Source organism: Micromys minutus (assembly GCF_963924665.1).
Source record: "Micromys minutus genome assembly, chromosome: 10".
Lineage (NCBI taxonomy): Eukaryota > Metazoa > Chordata > Mammalia > Rodentia > Muridae > Micromys > Micromys minutus.
This window is the reverse complement of record NC_137979.1, coordinates 13,167,438-13,193,285: the sequence shown is the minus strand read 5'-3', so window position 1 is coordinate 13,193,285 and position 25,848 is coordinate 13,167,438. Positions and strand designations below refer to the sequence as shown.

The 25,848-nt window shown below is 45.7% G+C and overlaps 1 protein-coding gene across 2 annotated transcripts; it reads left to right on the top strand.

The window, feature by feature from the left end:
- Positions 1-12,461: 12,461 nt before the first annotated feature.
- On the top strand, positions 12,462-25,018 carry TMEM11 (transmembrane protein 11). Of its 2 annotated transcripts, XM_080922314.1 has the most exons (3): positions 13,054-13,202; positions 15,788-16,066; positions 24,122-25,018. In XM_080922314.1, exons 2-3 carry the CDS (start codon positions 16,053-16,055, stop codon positions 24,636-24,638), a joined length of 531 nt encoding a protein of 176 aa, XP_080778440.1. In that variant the 5' UTR covers positions 13,054-13,202; positions 15,788-16,052; the 3' UTR covers positions 24,639-25,018. The 2 variants fall into 2 exon arrangements, with proteins under 2 accessions (XP_080778439.1, XP_080778440.1); XM_080922313.1 differs by lacking the exon at positions 15,788-16,066 and having other exon boundaries at positions 12,462-13,202.
- The last annotated feature ends 830 nt before the right edge of the window (positions 25,019-25,848 follow it).

Here is a 25,848-nt window from a genome sequence, read left to right as displayed (position 1 = left end):
CTGGAGAGATGGCTCAGCGGTTAAGAGCATTGACTGCTCTTCCAGAGGTCCTGAGTTCAAATCCCAGCAACCACATGGTGGCTCACAACCATCTGTAATGCAATCTGATGCTCTCTTGTAGTGTATCTAAAGACAGCGACAGTACTCATACATAAAATAAATCTTACGGGGGAAAAAAAGATGGTGGCACATGTCTTTAGTCACTTGGAAGGCAAAGGCAGGTGGATCTCTGAGTTTTAGGCTAGCCTGATCTGCATATCGAATTGCAGAACAGCCAGGGCTACAGAGAGAAACCCTGTCTTGAAAGAAAAAAGAGATGGGTCTGCTCTGGCCTCCACCTCCTGAGTGGTGAAGCTACAGGAGTGTATTACAATGTCCAGATGGCTTTTGTTTGGTAGTTTTGGGGCTAGGGTCTCCTCATGTACCCCAGACTGGCCTCAAATCTGAGATCCTCTTTGAGAATCAGTTTTGACGTTTTATCTGCCAGGTGTGGAAAAAAGCATGTACAAACTCAGAAAACCAGGCCATCACATGTAATCAGTTGTCTTGTGGCTATGACCAAAGTATCTCACAGAAACAAGGAGGGAAGACTTATTTTGACTCACAGAGTCAGAGGCTCTGCCCCCCATAGTAAGGAAGCCAGGACAGCTCCTGGCAGCCTGGGTGTCCTGGGATGATCATAGCAGTGTTTTGCCATTGAGACTTTTCATACCAACACAGTGAGGGGCTGAATCCTCATGGATCCTATGCCCTTCTTTCTAATTCAGAAATTTACCAAGTCTTACCAACCTGATCCCCGACCAACTCCATATTTACTTTTGTTCCCCAGTAGTGGGAGACTGTCTTCCGTCTTCTGGGCTTTGTTTTCTTTTTGTTTCACTTGGTTTTATGACATGATCTTACAAATTTTGGCTTCCAAATTGGCCATCCTTCCTCAGCCTCCCAAATACTTTGAGGGCATCACAGATTACTTGTCCTTCACTTACTAAGACATTATAGTGTCTAGATCAGTGCCCGGTATATAAATAGCGCACAAAATATCTGTTAGGTGGAGTCTTGGATACATGGCTGGGCAGATGGACAAATGGATGGATGCACAGGTGGGTGGATGGACAGGTGCAAAATAAGCTTGGGTGGGTAAACAAATGGGTAAATGGATGGGTGAGGGAATGAACAGGTAGGTAAATGGGCAAAGGGATGGATGGATGGATGGATGGATGGATGGATGGATGGATGGATGGACAGGTGGGTTTATGGATAAACAAGCAGATGAGTGAGCAGGTCATACAAGTTACAGAGTGTAAACAAGAATAAAGGGTAGGGAGAGTTTGGCCTACCAGCTTACACAGACATAATGCATGTAAAATTTTTAAAAAAATAAAATATTTTTTAAAAGAGTCACTTCCCAGGTGCTGTGGATCAAATAGACTCCACACATTGAGACAGAGACAGAAATATGGGAAACAGGAAGTAAAGTGGTGAGACTTACTACAATCAGATTAGGAAAGGCGTGGTCACAAGCAGAACTTACTGGAAAGAAAACTTCCCAAAATTCCCGAAGATATTTTGTTGCTAAGGACTCCAGGAAGTCAGTGGCTGCAAAGCAAGTCTGGGGTCCCCCCCAAACCTGTTTGGGCAAAACTCCAAAAAACCTGTGCTTTTATGGCAGATTTGATCCCAGGGTAAGTGGAGTGTGGGAGATTCAGGTCCCTCTGGGAAGGGGCCTTTGAAAAGCATGCGCTTGGGATTCTGTCACGGCTGAGGCCTCGGTCATTGCGTGCCCTACCCCTCACTTTTGTGATATGAATGTAATGGTGCACATTCCACCCGTGCTCCACATTTCATTTGGATTGGAGGATTTCACTAGAGAACACAATGTGGGAAGAACGAACTGAGAAGCTCCAGAAAAGGAACAGAGCAGGGAGAGAGAACAGGATGTGCAAAGGCCCGGAGACAGAACACACAGCGTGACCTGAAGAACAGAACAGTAGGGCAGCCAACTAGGGAATGGAGGGGCAGCGTAAGTAAGGGTGCACTGGCTTTCTTGAATTTCAACCCTAGAGCAAGAGCAGTATGTCAAGAATTTCTGAGCAAAGGAAACATGATTCGCTTGAGGTTTTAGGAAGTTCTTCTTGGGACTGGGATGCAGGATTCACAGGGATCAGGACCTGAGTTTAGGTCCTCAGTGTTAGGTTTGGAGCTAGGGGCGACTCGACTCAAGTCATAGCCACTTGCAGCAATCTCTTTCTTAGAGTTGCTCTAAAAGAAATATCAACCCCCTACTAAAGCCCATCTGTGGCCCTTTAACATGCTCCTTAGGTGCCCAGATGCCAGGAGAATGGTAGATGCCAGTCTCATATCTTCAAGGAAGTTTACAGGCTCAGGCTGCTTACTTCAGTAGTTCCCCACCACCCAGGGCAACAGGACTTCTCTCTCATCCTTCCTCCAAGATTTAGATTCCTGACCCTTCCCTTGCCCTAAGCATCAGGCACAGCCTGACTACAGACCTATGCTGTGACCTAGGATGGGCCAGGCAGTGGGATTAAAGGTGTGTACCACACTGCCACCCAGCCTTTTGAGATTGTTTGTTTGTTTGTTGAGACAGGCTCTCTATAGAGAACCACTGCATTCTGGAACTGGTGTGTAGAATAGGCTGGCCTTAAATACAGTGGTCCACTTTCCTTTGCCTGAGTGCTGGGATTAAAGGCATGTGCTCACCAAACCCAGCCCTCAATTATTTCTTGAGTACATCAGTCTTGTTCTTTTTAAATACTTCTGATCCAGGTTCATCTTGCCCACCTGGGAGAATGATGCTTTTCCTGATAATATAACAGGGAATTAAATGACAGACCAGGAGTTAATGATTGCTGTGACCCTGTGCTGCCCCCTAGAGCTGCCTTTTGGATGTGTGTTCTTTGATATGGGATGAACCTAAAAGCGGTTGTCTCCTTTTGTATGGGAATTGGAGCCTAATTGGAGGCCAATCTTGAGGAACAAACATTAGCAGAAATGTTTTCTCGACAACCCTAAACTTCAGTTATGATACAAGATTTCATTCCTGCAGTTCTAACAAGCCTGGTCAGTAGACTTATCTTCCAGTCATATTGGAAGGCAGAGTTCCTATAGCTCCATTATCTGATGTGTATTTTTATATTTCCTGAGCAAGTTCAGTAAATCTTTTGCAGCATCAGTTTTACCACTTCAGGGTCCTTCTACATCAGAATCTCTTTTACTGAATCTCTGGCCCTGCTTTACTGAAACAGCTTATCTTAGCTCTCTGTACATTAAAAGCCACCTGGGGCCTGTCAGCAATGTTGGGATATTTCAAGACTACTGATTCTTAGGCGACTGTTGCTTACAAGTCAGGGTATTTATTTATTTATTTATTTATTGTTTTCATGCTCTGGCCGAGGATTGCCTCAGGCACCAAAGGTAGAGCTCCACATCTTGTTCTTGACTGAAATGATACAGTAGATTGTTTGCTGGGGAAAACAAACCTTGCTTGGGATTAAAAACTGATGAAACTATCCCAAGTAGCATTCTCTGGATCTAAAACACATCAACATGGGCATCTCCCTAATTTTTTTAAATGTTTTTACATGTATTTATTTATTTTATTTATATAAGTACACTGTAGCTGTTTTCAGACAGACCAGAAGAGGACATCGATCCCATTGCAGATGGTTGTGAGCCACTATGTGGTTGCTGGGAATTGAACTCAGGACCTCTGGAAGAGCAGTCAGTGCTCTTAACTGCTGAGCCATCTCTCCAGCCCCATGCTCTTGGTCGTAAGGAGTTTTTATCAGGTGGTTGTTAGCCACCTGATGTGTATGCTGGGAATAGAACTCAGGTCCTCAGGAAGAGAAGTATAAGCAATGGTCATCACCCAGTGCACCACACCCTTACTCCCTGCTCTCCCTTGGTAGGTGGTTCTTCCTGCTGCTCCTGCCTCTCTGCTTTCTGAAAGAACTTTGTGTTGCTTTTCTCGTCTGCTCTCCTAAGCATACACTCACTGTTACTTTAATTGCCCTTCCTGAAGCTAAGAGCCTCTAGGGAAGTTCTGCTGGCCTCAAGTCTTTCTCCTTGTGAGACAATGATATCTCCCTTTTTTTTTTTTTTTTAATTCTGAAAACTTACTTTCATCACATTCAGGGCCAAAATGAATAACTGTAAACCTGGGGAGCTCTGGTTTCATTAGGGCCTAGAAGCCCAGCTACTTTGTGTGTCTGGCATTATACTGTGCACTGGATCTGCAGATGGTGTCTGATCCAGACTGGGAAGGTCTCAGCACCACCTGAAAGAAAAGTAAGCCATCCTAGCTTAGGGACACTCAGATGGCAGGTAAATGGCTATATTAAAGAGGCCATTGAAGAGTCATGTCTAGTCCAGGGAAAACCAAGCCAGGTCAGCATTGCCTGGTCCAATTAAGGAAGAGGTGTGTGTATCATTGGTTGGTTTCTTCTTTCTCCTCTCTCCCACACCCTCTCTCTTTCTTTTCTTTGGTTTCTCCAGAGGAGATTAGGCCAGGGTGACCTCAGACTCACATCCACCTGCCTCTGCCTATTAAGTTCTGGGACTAAAGGTTTGGGCCAGCACACCTAGCTTCCCTTTTCTGTTTACATAGACTAGCAAACAGGAATTCCAATCTAGTTTCACTACATATTTAAAAAGAAAATAGTTTTACAGTGAGACCCTATCTAAAAAAGAAAAAAAAAAAAAAAAAAAAAAAAAAAGAAAAGGAAAGGAAAGGATTTAACAATTGAAGGAATGGAACAACATAGCTCAGTAGTTCCCAGCACTGACTGTTCCTGTAGAGGTTGAGTTCTCAGCCCACATGTTGGCTGGCAACTGTTTGAAACTCCATTTCCAGGTTATCTGTGTGAAACTGAAACAGGAGCCACATAGTTATACATTGTTATTAAGTCTCCATACTTCACAAGAATAAATTTCTATTTCTTAAGCCAATGTAGCCCACAAATCTTGTTTTTCAACCTATGCTGAACTTGTAACACCATAAAGTGCCCACTATACGATTGTTCTTTTGCCTTACGAAAATGTATCATCCCAGATACCTTGATGACTCTGACTCCCCTTGACATGATACATTCTTGCACTTATTTTATAGTTTCCTTTCTAACAGCCAATTATCCCAACAGCTGTTTTCTATCACACTCATCTACCCCACAGGCAGCCTTGAACCCTGAGTCCCCCGGCACTAACAGCTAATTATCTTGGCAGCTGTTTTCTGTCATCCATAATCCTTCCCCATAAAAGGATAAAAGGGACCCCAAAAGCCTGTGAGGGGTTGTTCTCTGAAACCCCACCTTAGGGTGAGGCAGCCCTCTGGTCAGTCTCTTGTCCACCTCTAATTAAAGATCGCTTAATCAGTCAGTCCTGGAAATGTTTCTCAGGACTGACTAACACCAGTTGCTATCTTTTGGTCTCTGAGTACACTAGATGCTTGTGGTGCACCGACAGACAGGCAAAGCACCCAGACACAAAGTAATACAATAAAATGTAATTGAAATCTTTGGTTTACAGTGACATCTATGGAGGCATGCCCCCTCTGTTGCCTGTGATAACTCCTAATGTCATGCTTTGCTCTTTTTTCCACTGAACTGGAACACCTCAAGGAGACAGAAACAAAAACCTTTACACTTGGTCTGTCTTTTTAACCGGGTACACTCAGGTTACGTATAGTTTCATATGTGTTCATGGTCATTGTTTTATGTGACCATGGAATTTCAAAGATAGTCATAACTATAACAATCTCTGGCATCTACATTTTTACATTTAAGAAATCTTTTGTGTGTGTGTGTGTATGTGTGTATGTGTGTATGTGTACGTATGTATGTTTGGACTATGTTAGTTTATAAGGTGTTAATTTTTCTTGGATATAGTGTAGATGTAATTTTGTGTTTAAAAGCTTAATAAATCATCCAGGTGGTAGTGGCCTATGTCTTTAATCCTAGTTCTCTCAAAAAATATCTAAGCCATATAGATTTAAATGAAAAATTGAATTTATTTTATGTGCACGAGTGTTTTGCATGCATGTATATGTGTACCATGTGTGTACCTGGAGAGGCAGTCCCTGGTCAGTCCTTGGGTGCATGCCAATAAAATCAAGCTTGCTTCAAATTTGGCTCAAAATTATGGTAGTGATCTTGTCCTCACCCTGAGGGATTAACACAACCATTAGTCAAGAAAATAGACCACAGGCTAGTCTAGTGGAGACATTTTCTCATCTGAACTTCCTCTTCTCAAATGATTCTACCTTGAGTCTAGTTGACAAAGAATTAACCAGGACATCTCCAGTGTTCATCTAAAACGCTGAAAGACGAGTTTTCTGGACCTGGAGCCCCAAGTTTAGAGTTACCTAGGCCAGCAGGTACCTGGAGGTCCCTGTGGCTGAGTACGGCCCAAGCCCTTGTTTAAAATGAATCTGGGGCCAGAGAGATGGCTTAATGGGAACAGTGCTTGGTGCCAAGTCTAATGACTCCAGCTGATCCCTGGAAGCCACGTGATGGATGGAGAGCACTGACCCCCGAAAGCTTTCTTCCGACCTGCCTACGTGTGCACCCAAGCACAAACTAATAAATGAAGGTAAAAACGAAACTTTAAAGAAAGAAATGGGTCTGGAGTTCCAAGAAAATGATCACACACTACCAAGTACTCCAGCGAGGCCGGAAGTTTTACCTCTGAGGAAGAGGGCGAAGCTGCACTAAGGTCCAGAAAGCATACCCAGAGCCGCCAGCTGGGGTTTTGTTGTTGCTTTCTTTCATTTTGAAACAGGATCTCTCTGTGTAGTCCTGGCTGTCCTGGAACTCACTATGTCGACCAGGCTGGCCTCAAGCTCACAGAGATGCTCCTGCCTCTGCCTCCCAAGTGCTGCAATTAAAGGCATGCACCACTACACACAGCCCTTAGCCTGCTTTCTTATACACTTAAGACCATTTACTCAGGAGTGGCACTGAGGGGTCTGGACCCTCTCACATCAATCATTAACTGAGAAAATGCTCTCCCAACAAGACTTGCCTACAAGCAGTATGATGGGAGCATTTTCCCAGTTGAAGTTGCCAGTTATAGTCATAGGTGTGGGGAGGGAGATTCCATCATGGCTTCTGTGGGCTTCAGAGTTGTGTCCCCTTAGGTGCTTAGGGATTGGATAATTGCAGTTTCCTTGGGCAGTTGGAAGTTTCCCAACACCTGGGTAATTAGTTCCTTGTGATTTAATTCCTTAATTAGCCCCTAAAGCGTAAACTATTCTGAATGCAGTTATATACCCCCCTTCTTCTTTTTAGCTTTTTTCCCTTAATGTATACGGGTATTTTGCATGTCTGTGCACTACTCACATGCCTGATGGAAGGCACTGGGTCCCCTGAAACTGAGCGGCCAGGTGGATGCTGGGACTGGAACCTGAGGTCCTCTGGAAGAGCAGCCAGTGTTTTAAACTGCTGGGCCTCTGTAGCAAACAAGAAGGTAAGTATGCATAGTTAATATAACAAAAGCTTCATTTACTTATTTATTTGCTGAATCAGGGTTTCTTTACATAACAGAGCCCTGGCTATCCTGGACTCACTTTGTAGAGCAAGTTGGCCTTGAACTCACAGAGATCTTCCTGCTTCTGCCTCCCAAGTGCTGGGATTAAAGGCATGCACCACAATGCCAGGCCAAAAGTTATATTTTATTATGCTGAGGTTTATTATCACACAAGGTTCACTTAGAGTCTAAGTTTTGGGCTATGGTCCTAAGGCTATCTCCCCAAGGTTGTTCCTATCTTAGCTGTGTGTGTGACATATCTTAGCTGAAGATCCAGTCCAGTCTTTTAATAGTAGTCTCTGATTCCAGGATTCCAGGAGAGACTTTCCAGCTGCAGTGCAAATCAAGGTGGCATTTCTCCAACGTCTCCAGCAGTCCTGGAGAGGGCACAAGCGATACGGTGCTCCTAGTCTCTGCCGGTCCTGCATGGCATGGCCTTGGTAGGGACAATGTGACACGGTTTCTGCCCCTGCAACAGAGCCAGCAGGTGTGGGCCTCCAGGAGTATCCCCGGCTGCTGTGTGTGTAAGGCTTGTTTGTATAAAATGTACATATTTTACATTCCTCCTTCAATGAAGGTCTTCCGGATTAAAGTTAATGACTCCATGATAATCAGAGACATCACAAAGGTGTGGCTATGTCTCAGCAAAATGGTAAACATTGGGACTTTCAGGACAGCCCGTGAGGCTGTGGAAAAGAACTCTAAAAACAAATATATTTGGGTTCACAAATATATAATTTCTCAAAAAATAAGGATGCAATATGAATTGTATAAAGGGCTTCTTGAATCTAAAGGAACAAAAGCAGCTGCACTATGAGCCAACTTATCAGAAAGTTACTAAGGAAGGAAAGAAAGATACTTAGGCAATGGTGGTTGTAGGAGATCCCACCTAGTTAAGCTTTTTTGTTTATGCTTACAAAGGCAGGCAGATTCCCAGTGTGGTAGAAATGGTGGTTCCAGGGTGGAGTCCCACCTAGCTGGTTTAGCATTTGTGCTTAACAGAGGCAGGGAGATCTCTGAATTGTTTCTGCCACATTAAAAGAAAATGTGTGCTTGCTATCTCCTAAGAATTTAGGGGCTGGGGTCACAGGATGCAGATTCATAGGAAGATCAAAAGAAAACCTGGAATAAATGACTGGATTGGTTATGTAAAATGAGAGACTGGGCTTATCTGCAGGAGATGAGCTACCCAGAGAATTTTTTTAGGGTAGCAAGAGAACTGCTTGGAGAACTGTATCTAGATATATAGATGTATATCTAGGACATAAGGAGCTGACTGGAGAGTCCCAGAGGAAGCGGACACACACAGAGCAATCGGGAAAGCTGTCTCGAGCACAGCATCGGCTGCCAGCCTGGACCCATGCTTTGACTTTGAGCTGTTAGTTTCACTGCTCCCACACACCCCTTCTCTCAGAGCCCCTCTCTGAGCCAAGGTGGTCCTTGACTAGTCTCTGCTTATATATTGTCAAGTAGGTGTCATGGGATGCTCTGCTTATGCATTCACATGTCTGGTTATCTTGAGTAAGTGATGTCACTGGGTTCCTGTTATCAGGCACACGCAGCCTTGGTGCCGTGGAGTTCCTGACTAAGCTGTTTCTAGAAGGCCTTTCTTACTGTCTACCATACAATGTCTTCACCCTACCTTTAAGCTTTTAAAGGCCGGGTTTCTGCAAATCCTAACTTCTTTTTAAAAATATCTACAATTGTAAGCTGACTGAAGTGGGCCCTGGGCATTGAACTCAGCTCCTCAAGAAGAGCAGCATGTGCCCTTAACCAGGGAACCATCTCTCCAGCCTTTTTTTATTTTTGTAGCTGAACAGTGGTGACTCAGAACTCTGGAAGTGGAGGCAATCAGATCTCTTTGAATTTGAGGTCAGCCTAGTCTACATATTGAGTTCCAGGAAAACAAGCAAAGCAAAAACAAAAACAAAAACAAACAAACAAAAACCCCAACCCCCTCCAAAAAACCAAAGTCCACATTTTTTTTTTTTTTTTTTTTTTTTTTGGTATTGGTGTTTTGCTAACATGTACCTCTGTGCACCACATTTATGCCTAGTATCCTGGGGGTGCTGAAAACTGAGTGCAAACTGAACCTGGTTTCCAAGGGCAACAAGTGCTTTTCCCACAGAGCCATCTGTAACCCTGAACAGGAATTAGCCATCCTGTCCTCAAACCCCCAGGCATCCTCTGCTGTGTCGGAGTCATAGGGAACTCAGAAGCTCTAGTTTGTATTTCAAATGTTTCTGGGCTTTATCTTTACCCAAACGGGGTTTAAACCAATGGCCTACATTGTCCCTCTCCCAGGATTCAGGCACAAAAATGGAAAGTCATTCCCTGCTATGAGCATCTCTGAGAATTTTGTTACGTTTTGACTTTTCAAGAATTTACAATGTTTCTCTGTGTAGACCTGACTGTTCCGGAAGTTACTCGGTAGATTAGGCTGGCCTTGAACTCAGAGATTCACCAGCCTCTGCCTCCCAAGTGCTGGGATTAAAGGTGTGAGCCACCACAGATCTCTGAGACTGTTTTTATCATGGTTGCTTTCCTAAGAAACTCCTAAAACAAACAAACAATAATAATTTATATAATTAAATCCTGAATTAGTAAGCCACTAAATTCAGTAAAGGACATATTTGTATGAATAGTAACACTTTTTTGTTTTAAATCACCCTTGACTTAAAAGTCCAAATGGGTGGGATTTTTTTCCCTTTGGAACTAATGCCCAAGGAATATCTTGTTAGCTGAGGCATTATCTGCATACCCTCTGGGGTGGCACTGCCTACTGTAATTAGACAGGGAAGAGTTAGCACTTACAGTATAAGGCAGAAGTAGACAAATCATAGTGTTAGCAGAGTAGGGAGCATAGTCAGCCAGAAATAGTCTGGCTGGGTCAGCACATGAAGCCAACAGGTGTTGGACCACGACAGAAACAGAGTCAGCATTTGCAATGCACCACAGTTACCTTTCCCATTTAGAAAGACAGAAGGAAAAATGGCTGCAGCATAGGAAAGACTTGCAGTGCAGGACCAGGAACAGTCACCTGTGCATTATTATTTACATCAATGTGGCTACCTTATATCTGCCCATATTGTCAGCAGTAAACTCTATCCCAACACTGGCCCATTTCCAGTCAGGGCTATAACGGTGAGTTTTAATTGTCAACATGATGTATCTACTGTCATCTGAAAGTGAAGTCTTTTTGTTTTTGCAGACAGGATTTCTCTTTGTAGGCCTGGCTGCCCTGGAACTCATTTTGTAAACCAGGCTGACATCAAACTCACAGAGATCTGCCTGATTCTGCCTCCCACGTGCTGGGATTAATGACATATGTCATGGCAGGGCTGGGGAATCTCTAGTTTGTTCTATGGATATGTGGTGGGTAATGTCTTAGTTAGGGTTACTATTGCAATGATGAGACATTATGATCAGAAGTGGGGGGAAGAAAAGGTTTATTGGCTTACACACACATTAATACACTATTCTATGCTCTTTACTGTGCATGTCCTGTGACAGTGCTCTCACGTTCCTGCTGCTATGACTCCCCTGCCATGATGGGCTGTCAGTTAACTTTTCTATTGTGGTGAAGAGACACCATGAACAACTGAACTCAAGAAAGAAAGCATTTGATTAGAAGTTTGCTCACAGTTTCAGAGGGTGACTTCATGACCATTATGGTGGGGAGCATGGCAGCAGGCAGGAAGGTGTAGAAGCAGTCACAGAGAGCTTATACCAGGCAGAAAGAACAGGGCCTGGCATGGGCATTTGAAACCTCAAACCCATAACCAGTGACAATAACCTTCAACAATAAAGCAACACCTCCTTAATTCTTCCTGAACAGTACAATTGGGAATCAAACATTCGAATTTATGAGCCTATAGGGACCATTATTAAAACCACTGCAGACTGTAACCTGAAATTTGAGCCAAATAAATCCTCTTCTCCCTTAAGAGGCTTTTGTATTTTTATCACAGCAACAAAAAACAAAACTAAGGCAGGGACATAAATCCCCAATGGGATCCATCATGTCTCAGACTTGGCATTGAAACACTAGATCCTCGAAGGCCTCCCCAGTAAAGGTGGACCCTCCTGGCCAGCTGCCTCCCAGTTTAAATGTGGGTTTGGCAGTCCCTGGTCTGTGCACATTATTTTTGCTCATATTACAGTAGGGCTGAGAAGAGGGTCCAGACATCCCCTAGGCAGTGACTATAGGGCACTATAGTGGCAGAAACACAGAGAAGTGAAGGATGATGGGAAAGAGAGCATGCCCCTGCACTATTATCAGGGTCCTGAGAGCTTTCCCACAAATGTTCCTGGAAAAGTGAAAGACTGTAAATTATGAAGGGGGAAATGGGAGAGAAAACAGATTTTGACCTCCGGGATGAGTCACAGGGGCCACCTGCTTAAGTTCCTAGATTCTTCGGTATCAGGACAAAGAACTGTATCAGAGATGCATAGTTAACAATAGAGGCGATTTATTTTTAAAAAATTTACAAAGATACTCAGGTTGGGAATGGGCTGGTGATCTGGAAAAATGCATAAACTGAAGTCCTTAGCCATCATCTGCCTTCTCTAACCCAGGCAGAGAAGGGGTTCCAGGCACTATCAACTGGCATTTATTTATTTACTTACTTTTTAATCTGGGTGGGGTTTTTTGTTTGTTTGGTTTGGTTTTTGGGTTTTGTTTGTTTTGTGCACTACATGTGTGCTGTGGTTGTAAGGCCAGAAGAGGGCGTCAGACATTACTGCAACGCAGACTGTTGTTAGCTGCCATGTGTCAGAAATTGATCCAGAGTCCCCTGGGAGAGCAGTCAGTGCACCGAACTGCAGCCCCTCATACCTTATTCTTGACGTCTCTCTACACATCTTTATTCTAGTGCCACACTTGAATTGCTGTTCGTTTGGCAATTGGAGGCGGGGCTGCATATTCAATTGGAAAACCAGGAACTTTATAGAAACCGGACAAGCTTAAAACCTGACTGGGAGGAAAAGGCGCTTTAGGTCAAGCACATCTACAGACCCTGAAAGTCTCTGTATTTGTCAGCCTGGCACGTTCCGGTCAGGAGAAGGAGGCAACTGACACTGAGGAAGCAGAGGTAACCTTTCCACTGGAGGCGCACGAGTTCGGTTCTGAAGATGGGAAGAGAGAAATGGAGGTTAGGCTGCTCAAATCATTGTAAAGTGTGAGAACTGGGGGACGCAGGCCCCCAGCGGCCGAAGCCACAGTGAAGGGCAACAGGGCCGAGGCCAAGGGTTGGGCCTCTCAGGCCGTGAGGGCGGGATCGTCGCGCGAAGCGCTCTGGGAGTGGTAGGCGCCTTCTTTCCGCTCTCCTTCAGCCACTCACTCTGGGCGCCCAAGGACGTCCAGGCGGTGGGCGCAGCGACTCGCACTTTGCGACTCAGAGACTCTTTCCTCAGGCGGAGCCCACCCCTCGCCCTCTTGCGCGCGGCAACTTACAGCAGGCTTCCGGCGTGAGGCATTGTGGGCAATAGAGTCCGCTCGCAACCTCCCAACGCGTACGCGCGGCTCACCGGACTACATTTCCCTTCGGCCCGCGCGCGCCCCAAGCCGCGTCGGCTCCAGCCCCCGACGAACCGAGAGTCTCCAAGATGGCCGCGTGGGGAAGGAGGCGTCTGGGTCCGGGCGGCGGCGGCTCCCGAGAGAGGTAAGCTGAGCTCGCGGCCGCGGGTGGAGGTCGACCGCAGAGCCGGAGAAGCTTCTGTGCCACGCGCGACTCCAGATCGTATGCCCACCACGCGCGGGGCCCAGTCCGCGGGGGCCTAGGTGTGGGAGGAGCGGGGCGGCGCGACGGCCAGGAACTAGGGGAGCGCGACTAGGAGGGGCGGCGACCCGCAACCGGGCGGGCCGTGAGCCTGGGTGAGTGGCTGCGAGGGCCGCCACGCTGTCCTACCGAGCGGTGTATGGGCTCTGGGCCGCTGGCTCGCCCACGTGGCCCTCTCGGCCTGGGCGCCTGGTGTGGCGTGGAGGGGCTCCTGGGAGAGGAGGGATGGGATTCGCGGGGCGGTGTGCTATATAGGGGCGTTTGCTGAGAGCGGCCGCGTGCCGGGCGCACCTCCAAGAGCCTGAGCCTGGCCGCCGCCTGAGCGAGCAATCGTCGCCACTTTTTGAGGGTTCTCTTCAAGCACTTCTACCCTAAGTCCTTTATAGTGACCTTTTCTACTGGATGCGTTTGGGGGCGCTAGGGGTTTGTTTCTTCTAGTGATTTCCGGATGACAAGAGTAGTTGACGTGTTTCATGTTGAACTTGTAGCTTTTTCCTTCTGGGAATTATTTTTAGCTAATAGGTTACTAGAAACTGTTCAACCACAAGAAGTTTGGGGAGGTGGGGAGTATATCCGTGGCGCTACTGGATTAACCTGCACAGTCAAGTCCTCCACATTTTACTGTGGATGTCGGGGAAAAAAGGAAAGTTTGGCTTTTTCCTCCTTTTCCAAAGAGCACTGTCAACCATAAAAGTTGTGTCTCAACTAATCTGCATTGTTCCTTTTTGAGTGGTGCATCCCATGTTTCTTGCTATTGCTTACAGAAAGCGTTTCCATCCCACACGAGTCTTCTTCCTGCTTGGCAGCAGTGATAGGTTTTACTCCAGTTCATTTATGCTAAATAATCTATTCTGCATTTAGAGTGGCATGGAAAAACAGTGGCAAGGAGTGGTTTTTCTAACTCCCACTTATTTTTTAGACAGATAAGAACAGCCAGAGAGGTTATCTTGTTTTTCATGTCCTTAAATCCCTCAGAATGCCTCCGGGATTTTAATTTCAGCCCATTAGTAACTGGGAAGAACTGTTCTAGAAGACCCAGAATCAGACAAAGATATATTTTTGTTTGCTTGTTTTTAGAGCCATGTGGGTAGAGTCATTAGAGTCACTGTGTAGCTCTGGCTCTTCAGAAATCCACACTGTAGACCAGGTTGGCCTTGACTTCACAGAAATCAGCCTGCCTCTGCTTCCTAAGCACTGGGAATAAAGGTGTGGGCCTCACACCCTATCGAACTTTTGTTTTTGGACCCAGACTGAAAGGGCCCAACATACATGCCTCAAGGATGGGAAAGGAGCCTTGCTAAGAAAATAGAGAAAATTTTTTTCCTTTGTGTTGAAACAAATATTTAAAAAGTTTGTCGTCCAGGCTTTGTTGGTTACACTTCAGTAATTTTTAAAAGGAATTTAAATTAAATGCAGGCAGAATTCACTATAAAGCTAGATAGTAGTTGACTCTTCAGTGCAAGTGATGTTTGCTTCTCACCTGACATCTTGACTAATTAAGGTTATCTTCCTGGGTCCTGTAGGTGTTCAGGTTGTGACCTTTGGCCATGAACTGAAGGCTCTACCCTAGCATGTAGACTGCTGTATGTCTGCCAGGAATGGGTATCTGATTTTATGATTTGAGAGTTGCCATCTGCCCTCCTTCTAGTGGCTGGAGGTTACCCCTCTGTTGGCCTTTGTGGGAAGGATTCATCCTCAGGATCCCATCTCCTTAAGGCCCTCCCACTCTAAGAGTGCATGGAAACATAACTCCTCCTGGCTAGCAAACTGACTTCTGGGCACACCTCCATTGCTGCTCACTTGGTGGCCTGACTGGGTGGAGCAGGCCAGAATAATTGTATGCTCAGCACCATAGATTATGAAGACTGAGTGTATTATTGGCTCTTGGCTAAGTGACTTTGTTCCATGTCACATTTGGACTGACTCAAATTTCAGCTTCATGTTAAGAGCACTAACAGAGTTGCTCACACCTTGCTGCCTGCTCTATGCTGAAACCAAAGGGGATGCTGTGTGGTTTGTGGCAAGGGCTGGAATGGCCAGGGCTTTTAACAGACATCGTATTTGCCAGTGGCTGCATACTCGGGAGCATATGTTGTATTTAAGGCCCTGCTTTGTGCTGGTTGTCAGCTTAGTGTGCAGTGAGTGGTTCTTGCTTTGCCTGTTAAGTCCAGAAACACAGGCTAGTTAGTACTAGAGCCAAGTGACAATTTTTGTAGCAGTTCAGTAGCTGCTAGCCATATGTGGCAATTAAATTGAAGTTAAAATTAAATACAGTGAAAAGTGTAGCTCTCAGATAGTAGACCATGTGTGTGGTGTCCAGTACTTATTATGGCTAATGACTAAGTGTAGGGAGTTTTCCATCAGTGAAGTAGATAGGAACAGTACTGGTGTAGATTGAAATTGGAGGGGGAAAGGAGCAAACAGAGCTGCTTGTGTGTTGATTCTTCTCTCCACTCCATTAAATCTAGGGAAACAACAGTATTTGTAATGAAGAACATCAAACTCTGAGCTGTAACCCGAATTCTTGTCCAAATTGAGCATACTGACAGCGAGCACAGCAAACAGATTGCCGTTTGTCCTGCTGGCCTCTTTGAGGCACACTTACCCATCTAGGAAAGCAGAGCAGGTATCTGTATTCTACCACCTGAGTGCCAGCCTGGACCAGCTCTCAGACAGCCCTGCCTATCCTTTCTTGGGCCACTTGGTGCTGCTCTCAGAGCCCCTGAGATCTCCATGATTGTTGGAATGTGAGTATGGCCCTGTACTCTGAGTTCCGTTTTTTAGATCTGTATCTGTATCTGATTATGATACACAGGGTGGCTTGGGGGTATTCAAGTTTCCTTCCCCTGTTCTGGGCATTTGTTAGGCAGCAAGTTATCATGGGGTTGGTTGCCTTCACCTCCTTCCCTGCCACCTTTTCTTGAAAGACCATGTCATTTGTGCATATAGTGGGGGGGACAAGGTCCCAGTGGCCATTATAGGATTAGTACTTATTGCAGCCATTGTTTACATTCCTGGGGTGATAGACCCCCTTTCCGCTCTGATCCTTTTAGAGCTGGGAAGTCTAGGGATTTTAGACATTTCTTCTGGTCTAGATGAGATGAGCAGGCCTGGGGCATATACCAAAGTCTTGATCTGTAGCTATTGGGATGGGGATGGGGGTTTCTGCCTGTTGGCTAGTGAGAGATGACTGCACTCACAGCTGAGCCACATACTCTGCTCACAGACCTGAATGTGTAAGTTTGTCTCTACCATGGTCTAGCCTTTGGGGTATATTTCTATTTACTGGGTTTTACTCAAGCTGCCTGAGTTCCACTTGCTTTGATAACTACTTCACTGTCAGTTCTACAAGCTCATTCCAGTGGATCCCACCTCTGAGAAAGGCTAGGTTGACAATGTCCGTGGAGGAGCAACAAATATGCCAAGGCCTTTCCCCAGCTTGGGTTGGCCTTGGCTTGCTTCTTCAGTGAGTGAAGAGCTGTTTGGGGTGGGAAGTGTGATCCCTGAGGCAGAGTGTACGAGGATCATTCTTACTGCCTGTTTGGGTCCTTGTGCTGATAGCAACTCTAATGGGCCCAGAGGAACCATTGCATTCTCACCACAGTTCTTCAGATGAAGGCTGGTTATTGGGGATGCCACTAGTTGTCTCTGTCTGTCAGTGCTTGAAATGGTACTGTGCCAGAGGGCTGAGGTTTTTACTTTATCAATTAGCTTACATTTAAACAGCTATAGATGTTTTACTCCTGTCCTCTTTTGCACTCAGCCAGGTCCTCAGACTGCTGCAGTGCTTTGGGAGGCCAAGAAAAGTGGCTTGGGACAGCAAAGTGTTTTTGTTTTTCAAGGCAGGGTTATTCTGTGTAGCCCTGCTGTCCTAGAACTCAGTCTGTAGACTAGGCCAGCCTCAAACTCAGAGGTCTACCTGCCTCTGCCTCCCAAGTGCTGAGATTAAAGATGCATGCAAGATTTGTTTTAATGTTGTTTGAGTGTGCACGTTGAGTATGGGCAGTTGTGGGTGTCATGGTGCTGGAGTTGCAAGTGATTGTGAGCCACCTAATGTGGGTGTTCTCTGGAAGGGCACTGTTATTGTGCCACAATAGTTTTTCTCCTCCTGTTCCTTATTACATATATTTTTGTTCCAGAACCTGTTGCATTCAGGCAGAGCTAGATGGGGATACCTTGATGGAAATATCCTTGGTTTGTTGTTTGTTTTTTAAAAGGCCCAAGCTCCAATTGCTAGCCTAGACAGATGTGAGTTTTCATTTGAACCCTGCCTGGGAATCTGGGGCCTAGGAAGTGGACCATAGATTGATTGAATTCTGGATCTAGAGACGACCCCCCCACACTCACACACACTTTCTCCTCCCCCTACCCCTGCCTTAGCAGTGGGGTGCCCCATGGGTGATCTGTGCTCTGAAGGTTATAGATTATTGAATAAATACTTGGGTTTTGTTTGTTTTTGAGATAGGGTTTCATATAACCCAGGCTTGCATTGGACTTTTCTGTAGCAGAGAATGAGCTAGGCTTCTGACCCATTGTTGATCAAAACCAGGGCCTTAGACAAATGTTAGATTATGGGCTGTCCTAAAATCAGAGCTCCTAGTAATAGGAAGAGTAAGCCCATAGGCAGGTCCCAGTGGTCAGAAGAACAAACCCAAATCCTCACCAAAGGAGACACAGATTGCAGGTAACTTCCTTTGTTTCATTTAACCCTCTGACAGAAAAGACAGCACATTTTATTTACTTTCCCTGTCTTAAGACAGTAAGGTAGCCAGGGAAAGAGAATACCTGACATCCTGCTCTGGCTTCTACATGCACATGCTTCTTTGCTTCATTTTGCTGTAATTAACTTTTCTTTAAACTTTATTTGTGTGCAGTCATACCACAGTGTGCAAGTGGAGGTTAGAAGACTATTTACACAGGAAGTCTTATCAAAAAATGTTGGGGGGCTGGAGAGATGGCTCAGCGGTTAAGAGCACTGGCTGTTTTTCCAGAGGTACTGAGTTCAAATCTCAGCAACCACATGGTGGCTCACAACCATCTGTAATGAGACCTGAGTTTGTGTGGCAGTAGTGTCAGAGTTGGGTGGAGCTAGTCAGGATGATGAAGAGCGTGCATCTCTACGTGTTGGGTGTGTCGCTTTTCTTGCTTGTGGTTTTCTATCACTACGTGACAGTAAACAACCCCAAGAAGCAGGAATAAAGGTGGCGCTTTCTCCGCCCCAGGGTTCCAGGACATAGTCTGAGGCAAGATGGAGGGTGAGGGGCCTTCACACTTCACTTCATCTCTCCTACCCATCAAAGCATACAAAGCAACTACACCTGGATTTTTCCAAACAACTTGTATTTCCTCAAAGTCTTCCTTCAAAGAACAAGAAGCTGCCACTGAGTAGGACCCAGAATAGGGGCTGCTTTCTTTTCTACTCTCTTCCCCAATACAAAAATATATACATGAACATTGAAATGAAATGGACACCCAACACGAGAACAAATACTCCATGAGTATGTGTAGTGCCTAGAATAGCTGAGTAGAATAAAACAAAGTGTTGGGTACAAGGGGGTTTAGTGTATAAGATTTGGATTTAAACCTTCTAGAGGTTAGTGCTATAATGGTGTAGTTGTATTTAACAAGGTGCTAAATTTTGTTGTGTGTATTTTATCACAGAGAATAATAAAATTTGTGTTTCAGTCAAGCAGCCATGGCTCACATCTTGAGTCCCAGGACTCAGCAGGCAGATCTCTGTGAGTTCAAGGCAGGGATACCCTGTTTGAAAACAAACAAAACCAAAAACCTTGTACTTAATGAGTAGAAAGCAAGCCTTGCCTTTCCCACATAGCAGAGACTACCTTGCATCTTGGCTCGTGAAGCCTCATTTCCTTACTTTTCATAGTTGACAAATGGAAACAGGCCTAACAAACAGCTTTTTAGCTCTGTGCCTAAGTGAAGCATGAAAGGCGCTTGCTTCATGCTTGGTTATGCCCATTACAGGATGCTGTGCCTTATCTCTTTCCTCACTTATTGGGCAGATTTTGCTCTCATCATATAGTTCAGCTCTAAACAGACTTGGCTCTTGAACAGATATTTTTAGACTTTGGGAAGACTGACATTTAAGGCTTTGCCTTGGGTGGGGGTAAAGCAGGAACTACAGAGCTCTATATACAGCCTGCAGACATTCTTAGGGTACCTGTAACCCAGAGTTTCACTTATTCACAGAGAGTTGCAGCTTTGCTACAATGCCAGCATTTCCAAGTGGCTCCTGTTTCCCTCCCTTACACAAAACTGATTGATCTAGGCATGGCCCATGCATGACCTGAGATAGTGATGTAAGGTTGCTACCTGTCCCACTGATGGGTTAGGATGGAGTGACCCCTCACCCAGTGTTAGGACAGTGTTCTTAATTAAGTACCAGAGATTGTGCCAAGTATAGGGTCAAAGGTCATTTAGTGGAAAGTGGCTGGGGAGATGGCTCAGTGAATAAGGCACTCACTCTGCTTGTTGTGGGTGGGGGGTAAATAAAAGCTGGTGTGCCAGACTGTTGGAACCCTAGTGCTGGGGGAGGGAAGGGACAAACGGGTGTTTGAAACTCTCATTGCCCTGCCAGTCTAGCCATTTGGCAAACTCCAGGGACAGTGAGAGACCTTGTTTAAAAATAAAGTGGAGCCAGGTCATTGCAGCATAAGCCCTTAGCCCCAGAACTTGAGGCAGAGGCAGGCAGATCTCTGAGTTCAAGGTTCGAGAACTTCCTGGTGGTCTACAAACTGAATTCTAGGACAGCCAGGGCTACCCAGAAAAAAACATGGTAGAGCGTTTAGGTGGTGGAGAGAAAAACAACACTGACCTCTGGCCTCCAAGTGCACATACCTACCTGAGCACTTCTACATGCATACAACTCACACAGAACAAGAGTTGTATTATAAACAGGGCTCTCTACTTTGCCTTTTTCCCCTTGACTCAATTTCTCTTGACATTTTGTTGTTAGCGTCCCTTAACCCCTGATGCTCAGCTGTCATTTCACATTGAAGTGTCATTGCAGGGGGTACAGTATTATATCTCTAAACTGAAAAGCTTCAAATTTTGAAACTTTGAGTGCTCGTTTGATGTCACAAGTGGAAAATCCCACACTATTGGCATAACAGGCAGTCACAATGCAGGTGCACTGAAAATACCATATGAAATATCTTAGGGTCACTTGTGTCTTAGGATTACTATGACTATGATCAAATACCATGACTAAAGCAAGTGGGGGGGAGGATTTATATTGGGCTTACACTTCCTCATCCATAGACTATCAGTGAAGGAAGTCAGGACAGGAACTCAAGCAGGGACGGAACCTAGAAGCAGGAGCTAACACAGACAGGCCATAGAGGAGTGCTGTTTACTTAAGGCTTGCCCCTCATGGCTTGCTCAGCCCACTTCTCTTCTTTTTTTCGTAATATTTTTATTGATTTTTTGGGAATTTCACATCATGATACTTAAGCAACCTTACTTCCTAGTCCTCTCAGGTTTGCCCCACACACATATCCTTGGGACTTAACCTGCCCCGCCCTCCCCAAAGAGTTAAGAAAAACAAGTTCAATATGTGTTGCCCATATAGATGATTAGCTTTTTTTTCTTTAAGATTTATTTATTTGATATATGTGAGTACTATAGCTGTCCTTGGACACACCAGAAGAGGGCATCAGATCTTGTCACAGATGGTTGTGAGTCACCATGTGGTTGCTGGGATTTGAACTCAGGACCTCTGGAAGAACAGTCCGTTCTCTTAATCACTGAGCCACCTCTCCAGCCCAAATGACTAGCCTCTTAAAACGGAATCATTCACTACCCAGACCCCCACCAGAAGCCATTTTAAGAGTTCTCTTAAATGTCTTTCTGTATAGACTGTCACTTTTGGGGGGGGGTTAGGAAGGGCATTGGGGTTGTTACTGAAACCGTCTATGTCCTTTCTCAACTGAGTCTACGGTAATCAATACCATGGCAAAAGTCGCATCCAGTTAGTCGAGTCAGTCATCAGGAGCATGGACCACAGGCACCTACATCAGCCCACTTTCTTATAGGACATAGGTGCACCAGCCCAAGGGATGGAACCACCCACAAGTTCCCTTCCACCCACATCAATCACTAAGAAAATGTTCTGTCCCTGGATATTATGGAGGCATATTCCCAATTGAGATTCTCTCCTTTTCAGTTGACTCTAGCTTGTGTTGAGTTGACATAAAACTAGACTGCACAGCTTTTACAAGGCAAGGACAAAACTGAATTCCTCTTCCCATTTAGGGCATGTCTCCATAACATCTTATGTCTGTTGACTATTCTCCAATCTGAACACATCCAAAGTCCAGAACACTGTTCTGACAAGGGATACTCAGCCAGTGGCAACAGCAATAGTAATTGTTTTTGTTCTGTTTACAGATCTAATGGTTAAATCACCTAGAATTTAAGGCCCAGGGCTTTCCAGTTTAGGGCCAGCTCCTGCCCATCACTTGTCCTACTTCCATTTTCACTGGTGTGGAAACCAAGCTTTTTGTTCATTACCTGGCCTTTTGGCTGGGATTTGAGTCAAACATAATAGCCAGCCACTCGAACTGGAGTGGCTGAGAGATGGCTGGACTTGGCTCTTTCCTGGGGAGTTCAGCACCAGTTACTGAGGTAGATGAGACCCTTCAAAACTCACATATGCCATGGCATGCAGGACTCACTCCTACTAGGGCTTAACAAACGGCTGGTGCTTGTCTAATCCCATGTCCTTCAAATAAGGGACTGTGCTTCGTGAATGTTTGGTTTGAGTGTTTCCATCTCTTTCTGGAAATACACTTCTCTAAAGATTCTACCGTCCCAAAGGAGACTCAGGGACTACTTTCCTTAACTAGCTGTCCCATAGCAATACTGTATAGGTGCTGTCTACCTGTGAACTTGAAAGACTGCCTGTGTAGTACTCCTGCTTCCTCTGTTGCTTGCTTTGATTTTCATGCTGTATAGTTAGGCCAAGTCCATAATGGGTAGGAAAGGGTTTTGAGCTGGTCTACAGAACCAACTCAGGAATACAAGGATTGGGTAGGCATGCCTGTGTTTATAGCTGCTGTAACACAGCTCTGATGTTCACAAAACTGCCTGTAGTGAGGACCTGAGAGTCAAGACCCACTGACTCAGAGCTCTCCCCTGGCTGTGTCTGTTTCATGTCACTCCACTTTATGGAGTTCTGGCCTCCCATTTCTAAACATGTCTAGAACCATGAACATGCTCACTCATTTGTCTTGACAAATAGCAAGAGAAAGGCTCTCTCAGGCTGGCCTGGGTAGATTGGGTGCTAGTTATGCAGAAGGCGCTGGGGACTGGCCAGGAAGAAATCAGAAGTGTCATCTGCCTAGTGATACATTTTCTTAAAGATGGAGCTGTCTGTTGTATGTGCTGAATATGCTTTACTGAGACAAACTTTCTCCTGTGTTCAGGATGGCCACAGCCTAAAGGGCAGAGGCGGCCATGGCACTAAAGCTTACTGGCATTTCCAGCTTCAACCCACCTTTTGCCTTGAGTTCCACAGTGGGGGAAGAATAGTCTGTGCACAGGGAGGTGCCCTGTTCCCATTTTGAAAGTTGGCAGGACTTGGGATGGTTTGGAAGTAGCTCTGCTTGGAATCTGTTTTATGGGTGGGTATGTAAATTGGTGCTTTGGCTTTTATTAGCTGATGAGCATGAGACCACAAAGGGAATTTCTTGGCCATGAGTGCACCCACTTGAAAACAGAATCCATTGCCTGTCCTGTACCAGCAAGGGACATTGTTGTTTTTGAGACAGGGTCTCCTCGTGCAGCTCAGGCCAGCCGGGAACTCTGCCCTGGTGCAGACTCCAGAGTGCTGGTATTGCCACTGTGTGCCACCTAGGCTAGTCTCAACTCTGACCATGAGCCGGAAAGACCTCAAGTTTATTTATTGGCTAAAGTGTATGACAATAATTGTGTCCTGTTGTGAAGAAGCAGCTGCAGTGGCCTGCTCTCACCTTCCTCCCCTTGAACTTTACTCTAAATGGAGAAAGTCCACAGATGTTCATGGGAACAGACTGCTTTCCAGTTGGGATTGCCAGCTTCCTGGGGGCTCTCAGGTGGCTTGCAAAATGGCATGACAATGGACAGGCTGCTTTGAACATGTCCCATGCTGTGGCTTTATTTATTTTTATTTGTGTGTGTGTGTGTGTGTGTGTGTGTGTGTGTGTGTGTGTGTGTGGTGTTAGGGGTAAGTCCAAGGGCCCTGTGCAGACTAGACAAGCTTTGTCTCTGAGCCACCTCCCCCATGCTGAGGCTTCTGGTCCCACCCCAAGGAATAGCCTTCTCCCTCGAGCACACCTGACTTGGGGCTTATGATTTAATTAAGCCATACCTGAACCCAGCTTAATTGCAGTCACTATTTTAGGGTAAAGTATTTGTATTGCCTGAGTCCAAGCCATTGCCTTTTTACTAAGGGAGTTGCTGGTCTGGGTATGGGGGTTCCCCCTACCATGTACTTGGAATACAGTCTTTTTTCTCACTTATGTTGACCAGACAGGTCTTAAACTCACAGAGATCTGCCTGCCTCTGCCTACAGAGTATTGAGAACAAAGGTGTGGACCACCACACCTGCCTACCTTTGTGACCTTTTTGTTTCACTATTTCTTTCAGGGGAAAAAAATGCTGTCTTGTAGGTTGGGCTATGAAGCAAAGAAACCTATAAGTAGGATGTTCTTGAGGCTTGAGGCAAACACTTGCCCAACTCTACACACCCAAATAGGTTAGACTGTTCAACCTAACCTCCTTGTCTTTTCCCTCCACTAAAGGGTTAGCCTGTCAGCTACAGACTGCTACATTGTGCATGAAATCTACAGTGGGGAGAATGCCCAGGACCAGTTTGAGTATGAGCTGGAGCAGGCGCTGGAAGCCCAGTACAAGTACATTGTGATAGAGCCCACCCGAATTGGAGATGAGACAGCACGCTGGATCACTGTAGGCAATTGCCTGCACAAGACGGCTGTGTTGGCAGGTACTGCCTGCCTCTTCACCCCATTGGCACTGCCCCTGGATTACTCCCACTACATCTCCCTGCCTGCTGGTGTGCTGAGCCTGGCCTGCTGTACCCTCTATGGGATCTCCTGGCAGTTTGACCCTTGCTGCAAGTACCAGGTGGAGTATGATGCCTATAAACTGTCCCGCCTGCCTCTGCACACGCTCACCTCCTCCACACCAGTGGTGCTGGTTCGGAAGGACGACCTGCACAGAAAGAGACTGCACAACACAATAGCCCTGGCTGCCCTGGTGTACTGTGTAAAGAAGGTTTATGAGCTCTATGCTGTATGACTGCAGGAGAGTGGGACGAGAAGCAGAACCACAGGGCCCACAGGACTCAGATCCCTACAGCAACACTGGGTTTTCTCTGTGAAGCAACAGCACCTGGGAAAGTATTTGGTTTAATACTTGTTATTTTTTTAAGCAAAAATAACAGATCATGGGAGTGCCAGGGGTTTATTCAGCTCATTACACTAAGATATCTACTTCCATAACCCAGGAGTGGCTCCTGGGCTGTGGAAGTGTGACTGAGCAATGGAATATGGATAGGAGCCAATGCTACTTTCTGAGGGGTATGAACCTGCTGTGGGGGTGTCTTAAGTATGTTGTTTAACTATACCATTCAGAAGCCAACCGGAAGCTATTGACCATTAAAATTATGAGAATTTCAACTTCTGTTCTCTTTTTCTGCCTGTACCTGCAGCTGCTGCTGTGTGTGGGATGGACAAGTGCTGCAGACACACCCTGCTGTGCCTCCGTGCAGCAGACTGGCTCAAGTTAACATCATGCCAGAAAGAAATGAACACCATAATAGAACTAGCTACCCTGGCTTCTGGCCTGCTAATCTAGCCCAGTCATGGTACCCCTCGGCCATTTTGTTTGTTACCACTGGTGATGTACTGTTTAAGGATATAGTAGGATAAGGTGGCCTTGGTTTCTCTTTGGCTCACCTGGGAGCACTACACCCAGAAGCCCTTCTCCAAAGACTGACTTAGAGAGAGCACAGAAATCTCTGTTGTTACTATGTAGCCCTCAGTTCAACCCAGTGCCCCAGGCTGTGGGAGGGACTCCTGCCCAGGACAGTGAGTCTTACATACAAGGTTTCTTTTTGAGACTGTCTTGCTGTACTGGAACTTGCTATGTAGACCAGGCACAGGCCTGGACCTCAGAGATCCACTGTCTGCCTCCTGAGTGTTGGAGTTAAAGGCATGTGTGCCACCATGACCAGCTTTGTGGGGTTTTTTTCCCCCTGAGGCTCGCAGTAAGTGGAAAATGACTCCCTGCATGAAGGCTGGGGCATGGCACTTCTGTGGTCTCTAGTAGATAGATAGCTAAGCCAGCTTCTCCATAGAAAGTTGTAATCAGGAAGGGGTCCTAACCTGGATGTAAGGGAAGAAAGGTTTAGAGAATTACAGGAGTGACTGATTGAGCTATTTATAATAGGAGAGGTCCAGAGTTTGGGGCCATTTTTTAAAAGCCCACAAAAAAGTATAAGAAATGG

What these genes read in the sequence shown, in the direction of transcription:
- TMEM11 (XM_080922313.1), top strand. Translation starts at nt 13,147, where the DNA reads ATGGCCGCGTGGGGAAGGAGGCGTCTGGGTCCGGGCGGCGGCGGCTCC. An exon ending in GGCGGCGGCTCCCGAGAGAG is followed by an intron (nt 13,203 to 24,121) that starts GTAAGCTGAGCT and finishes CCTCCACTAAAG; the next exon opens with GGTTAGCCTGTCAGCTACAG.